General features: G+C 41.4%; 1 protein-coding gene across 1 annotated transcript in view; it reads left to right on the forward strand.

Moving 5' to 3' along the window:
- cadpsa (Ca2+-dependent activator protein for secretion a) overlaps positions 1 to 12,289 on the forward strand; it is a 223,723-nt gene that overhangs the window by 150,504 nt on the left and 60,930 nt on the right. The window contains exons 19-20 of the mRNA XM_061727983.1: positions 796 to 937; positions 6,396 to 6,551. Of these exons, the coding sequence (XP_061583967.1) occupies positions 796 to 937; positions 6,396 to 6,551 (298 nt within the window). The remainder of the gene's footprint in view (positions 1 to 795; positions 938 to 6,395; positions 6,552 to 12,289) is intronic.

The raw sequence follows: 12,289 nt of genomic DNA on the forward strand, positions 1-12,289 counted from the left end.
GCCAAAGTCGCACTGCCACACGAGGAGTTAATGAGGTCTAAAACTGTGGTAGCTGGGCCACAGCGAGCCCTGCAAGCACACTTCTGGACACAACACATCCAAGTGGACAGCAGCCGCTCAAGTGGCTAATTTGGAGCGTGGCAGTCGGGGAACACAACAAACATTGCACCTACTGTGTATGATCGACCTTGATTCCAATGCCAACACACACAAACAAAAACACACAAACACATGCTCAGAGGGAGAGAGAAAAACAGAGAGAGGCAAGCACGCTGCATGGAGCCGTGAGGCATCACATTAGCACACTCTGGTCTCCATTTTATCTCCTGTGGTCTTTGTCAGTGTTGCCTTTTTACCAGTTGGGAGCTGGCGGAGACTCGGGGCAGTGTGTGTGAAGAGTTGGATTTAGAAACACCCTAAAACCCTGACCTTTTTTTTTTGACTGTATTGTGGAAAAGCTCTGTCACACCTGCTAATGACGAGACAAAAACATCAACCTCTTCTGTCATTGTTCATTATTGCCATGTGGGTCAGGCCCTTTCTATTTTTGTCTTCCTACTTCCTACCAGCCTTTAGCTTATGAATAAAAGCAGCAGTGAAATATCAGCAAAAGTACATATGAGGAAATTTGTGAGCAAAGAGAAGAATTTCTCTCCCATCAAACACACCTGAGGCAGATGACCTTTCTCTGTATATGTTTATCATAGCTGAACATATATTACCTGAAATGTTAAAGAATTAATTTCACACAAGCAGACCTGTATTTTATTTCTTAACTCTGCTTCAATCTTTTAGACAACATGTGCAATGGGAAGTTCCACAAACACCTGCAGGACCTGTATGCCCCGCTGGTGGTGCGATACGTAGACCTGATGGAGTCGTCCATCGCTCAGTCCATTCACAGGGGCTTTGAAAGGGAATCCTGGGAACCTGTTAAGTAAGTATGCCTTTACTTAAAATGTCACATAATGCACACCTTTGCGTTTGTATTTGAAAATAGATCTTGAATGAATATAAAGGGACACTCTTTACTGGAATTTCAATGGCAGGTTTATAAAACCATATCAAGGGATTTTATTTTTGTATAACAAACTAGAAAAAGCAACTTCTGGAGGAATTGCAGTGCGATGGCTAATACTGCTGTCCTTTGCTACTGTCATATTCAATAGTCATACAGTCTTATGTATATAGTATTATGCATTACAAAAATACATATGGTGAAAGGCACTGGTTTTGGTTATATTTGCCTAGTACTGCTAACTACTAATGGCGCTTTTACACTAGTACCTACTCAGCGCAACTCGACTCGCCTCCACTCGCCTTGCCATCGTTTGTTTTGAGACACCCAGATGAGAAGTAGGGGGGATTGGAGCAAAGCTGCTGTGACGTATTTGATTGTGTGATCTAAACGGAGAAGACAACAACACAAGATGTAGAACATGGAGGAGATGTTATATGTGCTGCTGGGTCTGTGGCTTGTGTTCAATATCAAGTTAAAAAATGAGAGTGAGAGAAGCTTAAAGCAGCAACGCTTTTTTTTTGTTTTATTGTCTCAACGCTGCTGAAAAGTCAGCTGGAGCCGCGAGCGGCTGAGAAGTGACAGAGCTCCTGTTGGATCTGGTCGTTCCTTATCGCCCGTCTAGATCCCTTTTTAATTCTCTCCTCAGCCCCAGGTTTATGAACATCTGCACCTCAGAGTTGGATCAGAAACAGACTATTGCGCTGCCATTGCTGGTTGAATAAAATGAAGAAGCCGCAAAACGCTCTTTCGCTGATTCCCGCTTCCTGACTCAAACGTCTGACTCCAACCCCCCGACCAATCGGTGGCCTGTAGTGTGATGATGTCAGATACAGCCGACTCAGCAGCTTAGAACCTCGGCAGAATAGATACAGAAAAAGTATCAACTCGGCACGTTAGACCCCTAGTGGAAAAGCCCAAAACCGGGGCGTGGCAAGTCGAGTCGCGCTGAGTAGGTACTAGGTACTAGTCATAAGTGTCCCCATGATTCAGCTTCATGAACATAAACCTTCAGCAGCAATAACTTAAGGGAGTGGTTTCCTGTATGACTTTCCCAGTCTCTCATTTTCTGTAATGCTGTGTTTGGTTTTTGCCAAATGAGGTGGCTATGCTTTAAAAATCTAATTTTTCCTTAAGATGTTTGTTTTTGTAGTTATAAAATTATACAATGTACTTATTCATCCGATGTTGTAACTGCCTAATGCTTAGACCCACAATGCTCAAATGATGTTTGTTTTTACATAGAGCCCATACTACGGAGCCCCTAAAGGGAAACAGATTTTTTCTTTTTTTATATAATGAGTTTTACGCATGCGCGTGAAACCTTTACGTGCGCGCATAAAACCTTTGAGTGAGCAAGTAAAGTTGTTTACTTGCAAGCAAACTGGTAATGTCCTTATAATGAAGTCCCAGGTTAAAATATAGCTCAGCTAAATCCTGTAATGTAATTTCCATTCATAAAGAGAGCAGGAGCAACTGTTTGGTCTCCAGTTCCAGCAAAACTCCCATGTACTTGTTTTTACGCGCTCACGTAGAACAACTTTTAGGCGCTCACTTATAAGTTTTGCGAGAGCGCTTGAAACTTTTTAGTGAGTAAATAAACGTTTTACGTGCTCATGTAAACAACTTTACGAGCTCACTTAAAGGTTTTACGCGCGCGCGTGTTAAAAAAGAAAATTAAAAAAAAATAATCTGTGTCCCTTTAGGGGCTCCGTACCATACATAGAGTTTAAGAAAAAAAGAGGGTTGCCAACTTTTGCATAGATACTTTTGCATGCTGCCCTGCAGTCCCCCCCTCTGACCACCTCAGGTTCTGCTGTCTCCACCTGTTGATATAGTTGTCTCTGTAGTCCACCAACTAACCAGCTATCAGGAATATGTACATAGAACTCTTAGTTCTTCTGCTCACGGATAATTAATACTAATATATTCTGTCTTATGTACCTTTGACAGTATATCTGTTCCTCTCCTCTCTCTGATCTACATCCTCCCTTTCTGATCTCCCTTTTCCTGCTCTACCCGGCTGGCCTTCGGCAGGACGGCCCCCCCTCATTAGCCAGGTCCCACTAGGGGAGTCTTTACCTGCCATTGTTTATGTAATAATTGCTCAGGGGTCATGTTCTGGGTCTCTGGAAAGCGATTAAATATACAGCAGCATGTCTTGCAGTATTTGGATTTTGTTATTTGATACATTCATTGATATCTTGCCTTGAAGTACTTTGTACCTTCGGTTTATGTTGCATGGTCATTTTTTACAGGCCCAGTCTGCATCAGGACCAATCTTGCTTGTTGCTATGTTTTGGATCTGTCATACATATTCTGAACATCATACTACAGTAGTGCTATTGATTTTCATAAATGGTTAAGGTATTTTCTTTATTAACACGATGGGTCTTCCTTCAACCACAACTCATAATACTGTATAATTTATTTTCACTTCTTGCTTTTAATGTCATATATAAATAATTTTGTGTTATATGGCAACCTCTATACAACAGCAATTACATTGTATTACATTGTGAATACTGGGTAGTTCTTATCTTCCATTTCTCAAGTGTAGGTGGGTAAGGAATACTTTCTTGTGTTTTCCCTCAGTGTGTAGAGCCCAGATTGACTTCAGACCTCTTTTAGTCTTCATATTTTTGTCAGTTTTAATAAAACACCAACAATATCAGTACTGTTGTCAGTTATCCACAGTTTGTTGACTACATTCCCTTGATGGGATTAAATACAACCACAAACCAGAGAAAGCCGGGGCAGCATAGATTTAAACAAAAGTAACTCCTGAGGTCATGGGGTCTTTCCGGTCTGTTAACATCATACACCCAAGCAGTTTATGGACCCTGCATAGTGACTGGCAACCAAAGCCTCTTGTTGTCCAGGCTGCCTTCCTGCACCACTTCAACATGTCCTGGTACTTTTCCCACTTCAGGTCATTTGCCTCTTCGATGGGTCCCCCCAGTGAAGTGTGAATGCCACTAGGAGTTCCTGCTTTACAGCGGCCGATGTCAGCACCATATCTTGTCTCAAGGTTATTGCAATGAGGTCTGGGAACTTAAGCTGTCTACCCAGATCAACTTCAAGCACCCAGTCTGACACCAGCCCAGCTGCAAGTTAGCCATCACTATGGAAATGGTTTCTTCCCTTTTGCTGCATACCTGCTATCCTTGTAAGCTGGTGCCAGACTCTAATGTGGGCCTTTTCATAGTAGATTTAATCAATGGTTCTTAAATCTGCTGGGATGACTAATATTTCTGAGTCCAATTTAGCGTGGACTCAGAAATCTAAATCTGCAGATCTTTCTGGGCACTCTACTTCTTACCAGTCTAGACTTTGATTCCTACCAACAACTTGAGTTCTTTGAGTCTACTAGGATTCAAGGTATCTCAGGTGCTAGAGACCTTGTGCTCCTCTTCAAATATGCTGAATGGGGGCTAGTGATTGGGAAAACCTATACAATAAAACTTCCCTTGCCATGCCTTATAGGGTTTCTAAACTACTGAAGGCCACACTGGGTGACGATTTGGCTCTGTGTCCGGGAGTCATTGGCTCTTGCTCTGTTTTTGGATCGCTCAGGGTCTTATGTAGGTGTTTATTCAATTCAATTTGACTCAATTTTATTAAAAAACTCCCTTAGTGTGAGAAAACCCTTAAGTCAAACAGTGGCAAGGAAAAACTCTCCTTTAGGATGGAAGAAACCTTGAGCAGGACCAGGCTCATAAGGGGGGACCCTCCTGCCGGATTCACTTCCTCCTTGTACCAAATCAGATATCCACTCTGCTTTTGGTTCAGAAGCTGTTTACAAAGTGTGAACCCAGAGGATTTGCTTGTAAATGCAGCTTGCTTTTTGGATGTCTCTTTCCATGTGCATTTGTGACACTCTGCTCTGTGTAGAATCACCAGCTTCTTCCGTAGGATGGAATGGTGCTGGGTGAATAATAGTTTCTCCATCTCAGTTGCTCCCTTAGTGAGAGCTTGGAACTCTTGGAGGATCTGATGCATCTGGTTAGCCCTTCCGTTCATGGTGTAACCTGATCCCTGTGTCCCCCTTTACTGTGATCCTCATCACATCTTCATCGCCAAAGTCTATGCTGACTGGCTGATGGCTGCTCGGTCCTCTGCTGTTGAACTACTCAGCTGGGATGCTGTCGGCTACTTCTCGAGACATCCTGCACCAATTTCATCCTGGTCTGATGGATCTTAAGCACATGTTCATTCCTGCAAACCTTCTCACAAAAATGCCTTACTACTGTTGACAATCATCATGCCAAAGTCGTCATCGTTTGGTCCATTCTGGGAGCTCACACATTGTAACACACACTTTGTAAGTGCAGACAAATCTTATAAGCAAGGCTTTGGTATAGGTCTGCATTAGTGCCTGTGGCAATACTTATTCCCACTTCTATGATGGCAGCATGAATGCAGAATAGTTCTCTGAGATTTTAAAGCAGTATAGCCTCCGTTCAAAACCACATCTGTGTCAAGGGAGCCCATCCAGTTGTGAACAAGACAATGCAAATCTGGATTCTGCACGTGTTATAAAGGCATGGGTGAGGAAGAAGAGGATACACGTTTTGGCGAGGAAAACATCAAATATTTTGAGTCCATGCTATAAGCAAAGAAGTAAAAGCCAAAGTAAAATATTCTTCCCTGTCCATTTACTTTTTTGCTGCTTTTTATTTGTTGTCTCAGTGTTTTCTGATTTGGGACTCATTCTCAATCTTTGGTTTTGTTTCAAAGCAGTAAAAACTGCAGGAAAAGTTATTTTAACCAATATGCTTGAGGTTTGAAAAGAATGTGACGATAATTTATAATTTTATATTAATTTGAACTGCTGTGGTGGGGGGTGTTACACTGTGTGTTGTCCTGCCCGTTCTGTCTTTAACACATACACACAGTTTAAATCACTAATATTGCGTGGTGTGTAATTGACAGGATGTGATGTGCATAAATTGTCACCTTTACTCACAGTTTAGTGTGTATAACAGTGCTGGCGTGGATCCTCCAACAGTGCAGACTGTGTTGATGTGGATACGGTGTCATTGTATTCACTGTGCAGATGAATTTGAGGGTATTTTAAAAGGGTAAAAAGGCTGTATTATTTTTGTGGAATTAAAAGTAAGAATGTCAGAATTTGTGTGGTTTTCAATAAAATGTTTCATGTGTTTTGCCTGTGACACCTTTTACATAACTTAAAGAGCTGGTTATTGATCATTACTAATGTAGGTAACAATTATCTTTGTGAGTTCAAAGGAAATATTTATAAGAGTATCTGTAAGGAACATTTTAATACACTAGCAAAATGGCACATATTTTCTTTCAGAACTTGCATATTTTAGGAAAAAATCAAAAATGTGATATGTCTGTCTTTCTGCAGTAATGGCTCAGGGACATCAGAAGATCTCTTCTGGAAACTTGATGCCCTGCAGACATTTATCAGAGATCTTCACTGGCCTGAAGAAGAGTTTGGAAAACATCTGGAAACTCGTCTGAAACTCATGTCCAGTGACATGATTGAATCCTGTGTGAAACGGTATAGTACCTTTTGAATAAAAGATACTGTAAAGTGGCAGGGGAAAGTATGTGAACCCATTAGAACAGTTTGTGCATGAATTAGCCATAATTGTTGTTCTGATGCTCAGAAAAGGCCAAACTAAACACAATATGCTTGAACTCATAGCATGATCATAATTACTCGTGTTTTTATTGAACACTCCCAATAATCAGTCACAGTGCTGGAGGAAAAAGTAGTTGAACCCTTGGATGTAATATCTCGGTGAACTTCCTTTGGCACCAATGTCTTTACCAAGCTTGTTCAGACTCTGTCTCTGGATCAGATCTGCAGAATATTAGGAGGGGGTTTGACTCATCCTCTTGACAACTCTGTCTGATGTTAGATGTCTGTTGTGAATGCATCTCTTCAGGTCATTTATTCGCATCTGCAGCTTTATTCAGATAGCAATCCACATCCTACAGTAAACGATCTTACAGGAACCGACAGGATGCTTAGTAATGTTGGGAATTCCTGTCCATGATGGCAAGTAGTCCAGGCCCTGCTCAAGCTCAAATGCAAGTCCTAATCATACCTCACCACTGTGATGGTGTTTTGATGCCTATAAGCTGTTCCTTTCTTCCTCCGATCATCGTGCCAAGTATTCTTCCTTAACAATTCAACATTTGCTTCATCAGTCTACAAAACATTATCCTAGTAACAGTGGATATCACCAAGTTGTTTAGAAAGCTACAAGTTCTGTGTAATGTTTTTTTTTTGCGACCAGAAGCTTCTGCTGTGGTAGTCTGCCATGGACACCATGCTCATACGCTGACTTGTGTGGTGGCAAAAATTGTTGTTCAAAAATGAATGTCAGGACACCTCAGCTGTCTTTCTGAAGCTTTAATGAAAAGAGGAAAAACATTCAATGAATGGAGCCACACAGTCCAACTGGTCAGACGAACAGTCAGTCCCGAGTGAGCTGAAGATGTTTAGAGACAAGTTATCTTATAGTTGAGAAGCTGGGAACTAGACAAAATATCGCCCATCACCCTGACAACCGTACTGTGTCAAAGGCGCATGACCTCTGCAAGGAATGTTCACTTGAAAACAGGCAAAAGAAATTGTTATACCAAAATTTCCCATTACACTTGCATGGTAAGCTCCTGAGCAGAAATGTTTACCAGTTCCAGTGATGTCTTCAAGTCTTCAGCTGTTACTTGTGGTTTCTTCTTTTTATTGAGGTTTACTTCAGGGAAGAGTTCCCACAGTACTAAACTACTTCCATTTATAGACAACTTGTGTAACTGTGGTCTGGTGGATGCTGAAACAAGTTTCATGTCCTTCCAACCTTATACAGACCATCTACTCTGGATCATAAGATCTCCTCTTTAAATAACTAATGGATATTAATACATTCATGGGTCTACTAAGATACAAATAACAGTAATTACACATTTGTTGGTTGGATAGTGAAATATTGTAACATCAGTTTAGAGTTATGTGACAACAATCTCAGGAAAATTGTCAGGAAATCTTGAGGACCTGTTTTTTCTTACTTGAGCAGTGACCACAACAGCCCACAACTGCACTATGTTTTACCCAAGAAGGATGTAGAGATATTTTGGAAATGAGCAAGAAAATGAATCACTACTGACTGTTGAACACAATCAGTCAGCAAGGCCCATTCAGCGGGGGCTCCGGTGTTAGTTGTTCTAACTGCGGTGTGTTGTGTCAGGTACCAGAGGGATGTGTGTGGTTTATATTTTCCTAAATTAAAGATTTGTCTTCAAAAAGACTCAGTTAATACTTTTGTCACACAGTTGTTTACAGTAAGTGTGAAATATGGCATTTGGCAATGTTTAGCAAGTTCATGAGAGTTAAATAATTGTTGTGATTAGTCTTAGCTGTGTTTTGTAGAGTTTCTATGTCGTCTGTGCGATGCATTTTTATCATTAACACCATATGTTTTTGTAATGGTGAAAAAAGAACTTTAGCATCACATTAAACAGACAGAAAAGTAAACAGTTGGGTAATAGAGGTACGCAAGACTGAATTTTTCAACCCGAAGTCTTGACTTACAGTAAAGTACCTTTACCGTGAAATGTCAGTTTGGGGGTTTCCTCGCTGTTATCGTGAGATTGTGTGACTCAAGACAGAAAAAGAAAATGAATATCTACTTCACAAACTTTAGGAAACTTGGAAATGCAGCATGATTGAAACAGTTGTTTTTTCAAGGTTAATATCCAGGTGTAGAGATGCTCTTTGACAACAACATGTCCATGATTACACCATTAGTTGCTAACAAGCGTTCAAGTCCCTCCTCCCGTTACCCCTGGACCACACTGGTGCCACCGCACCGCTGCAGCCACTCCAGACTTTGAGAGCACCTGAACAGGTTTAAGAATTTTCCCAGATGTGACCTTCTGCTCGACTAAAGATGGGTACAAGTGTATTTTGGCATTTAGTCACAAATGTGCCACATCAACGTGCACACAGCAGATCAACCGGGAATTATGTAAAACAAGAACAGTACAAAGAACCAGTTCCAAGTACCAACTCTGACTTGTAAATCACCATCATACTTACCAGTAAAGGAACACCGGCGATTAAAACAAGTCAAAAAATCTCAGATGAGACTTTACAAGGAGAGGTCCATTTTGGAAGTTGGAAAGCACAATTTAACACCGCCCACCCATTCTTTTTGTGTTTACAACAGCAGAAAAGGGAGGACAGGGTGAGAAATAGCAAACATTTTTGGAGTGAAAGAAGGATTACCTTTATAACATCTTTAAACAAGCATATTACTCTAATATGATTAAGTGATATTGAAATTTTCACCTTAACTCGTAATTATGGGCATGCCAAGTAGTGGCATGACCATATTGCAATCGTCCAGAATGGCCCAAAGGGCAATGCTGCTAGCATGCTAAAGTCGCAAAAGTCCCACTGCGCACCAGCGGGTGTACAGCATGACCCCGCACTGATGTGGAAAAAAAAAATCCCCAAAAAGTAAAACACGGCCGAAAAAATGAGGAAAAACATGAAAATGAAGGCGTAAATTAGTACCCAGAAAAGGTTTCCCTTTTCTTATTATTATTTATGGGCATGCCAAGTAGTGGCATGGCCATATTGCAATCGTCCAGAATGGCCCAAAGGGCAATGCTGCTAGCATGCTAAAGTCGCAAAAGTCCCACTGCGCACCAGCGGGTGTACAGCATGACCCCGCACTGATGTGGAAAAAAAAAATCCCCAAAAAGTAAAACACGGCCGAAAAAATGAGGAAAAACATGAAAATAAAGGCGTAAATTAGTACCCAGAAAAGGTTTCCCTTTTCTTATTATTATGGGCATGCCAAGTAGTGGCATGACCATATTGCAATCGTCCAGAATGGCCCAAAAGGCAATGTTGCTAGCGTTTCGCTAACATGCTAAAGTCGCAAAGGTCCCACTGCGCACCAGCGGGTGTAAAGCATGACCCCGCTCTGTTGTGGAAAAAAAAAATCCCCAAAAAATGAAACACGGCCGAGAAAACCTGAAAAATGAAGGCGTTAAATTAGTATCTAGAAAGGTTTCCCTTTTTTTATTATTATTATTATTATTATTCCGCACTCTTTTTTCGTCCGTTAATACGGCCCGAACCGCAACGTGCACCCATGCATGGCATCCATCGTTGGATGCGTCTCCATCGTGATTCGATGGGTATTACTTTTCTCAGTAATAGGGGTTACCGTGGCAACGCTAGATGCCAAAAAGCAAAAAAAAAGGCGAAAATTCCCGCGCTTATTGCTCGGCCGAACTTTATCGTAGAGACATCGTTCAAATTTTGAAACACTCGGCCCGATAGTCTTTAAAGGACCATACAACTTCATCATGCTAGTTATTACGGTTTTTGCGATATTTAACTTTCAATTTAAAAAAAAAATCACTTTTATTTTGGACGCTTGTTGCTAGGCAACGGTTTATCGTACAGACATCATTACAACATTGACCAACCCGGGACGCTTTGTACTGCAACATATTTTAGTCTCGTCATGCTTGCTATTACGGTTTTTGAGATATTCCACATTGTTCATTTTGATGCTAACGGAACTTCGGATGCTTGTTGCGCGGCAACGCGGTATCGCAGAGACTTGGTTCCAACGTTAAAAGACTCAGCTTCATGTGGACTACAACATACTGAGGTCTCATTACGCTGTCGTTTACAGCTTTTGAGATATTAAAGCCAAATTGTCCCATTCTATCCTATGGGGCTTGTTACCATGGCAACAAAAACCAATGCATTTGTATGGGGGACCATGTGAATAAACAATCTGTTAATGCTGCCCGAACCGGAATGTGCACCCATGCATGGCATATATCGTTGGATGCGTCTCCATCGTGCCTCGATGGGCATTACTTTTCTCAGTCAAAAGTGTTACCGTGGCAACGCTAGATGCCATAAAGCAAAAAAAAAGGCAAAAATTCAGACGCTTATTGCTCGGTCGAACTTTATCGTAGAGACATCGTTCAAACTTTCAAACACTCGGCCCGATTGGCACTAACGGGCCGTACAAGCTCATTATGCCAATTATTAAAACTTTTGCGATATTGACCTTTCATTTTTTTTTTTAATTTCCATTTGACTTTGGACGCTTGTTGCTAGGCGACAGATTATCGTAGAGACATCGTACAAATGTTCCCCGACTCGGCACGCTGTGGCCGTCAACATATTCAAATTTCATGAAGCTGGGATTTAAGGAACTTTATGTCAAAATCCATGCCAAATGGCTCCATTCATTCGGATGGGATTTTTTACCACGGTGAAAAAAAAACCTATCCATTGTCATTGTCTATCATGTAGCCTGAACCGCAACGTGCACCCATGCACGGCATACATCGTTAGATGCGTCTCCATGTTGCCTCGATGGGCATTACTTTTTTCAGTCAAAAGTGTCACTGTGTGGGGCGCTAGACGCCAAAAAGCGCGCCCCATTTTTAACTATTGGGAGCACAGGAATGAATGCAATACAACCGTAAACACCTCAAACTGACATAGAACCACCCCAAACACAACCACTACAGCCCCAAACCAAAGCAGCAAGAGGGGTCGAATGGGCGGTAGGGCATGCCCATATCAAAATTTCATGAAATTTTCTAGTTATTATTATTATTATTCTTATTCCGCACTTTTTTTCGTCCGTTAATACGGCCCGAACCGCAACGTGCACCCATGCATGGCATACATCGTTGGATGCGTCTCCATCGTGATTCGATGGGCATTACTTTTCTCCGTAATAGGGGTTACCGTGGCAACGCTAGTTGCCAAAAAGCAAAAAAAAAGGCGAAAATTCCCACGCTTATTGCTCGGCCGAACTTTATCGTAGAGACATCGTTCAAACTTTCAAACACTCGGCCCGATAGTCACTAAAGGACCATAAAACTTCATCATGCTACTTATTACGGTTTTTGCGATATTTAACTTTCAATTTAAAAAAAAAATCTATTTTATTTTGGACGCTTGTTGCTAGGCAACGGTTTATCGTACAGACATCATTACAACATTGACAAACCCGGGACGCTTTGTACTGCAACATATTTTAGTCTCGTCATGCTTGCTATTACGGTTTTTGAGATATTCCACATTGTTCATTTTGATGCTAACGGAACTTCGGATGCTTGTTGCGCGGCAACGCGGTATCGCAGAGACTTTGTTCCAACGTTAAAAGACTCAGGTTGATGTGGACTACAACATACTGAGGTCTCATTACGCTGTCGTTTACAGCTTTTGAGATATTAAAG

Source organism: Cololabis saira, chromosome 8, assembly GCF_033807715.1.
Source record: "Cololabis saira isolate AMF1-May2022 chromosome 8, fColSai1.1, whole genome shotgun sequence".
In the NCBI taxonomy this organism is placed as follows: Eukaryota; Metazoa; Chordata; class Actinopteri; order Beloniformes; family Belonidae; genus Cololabis; species Cololabis saira.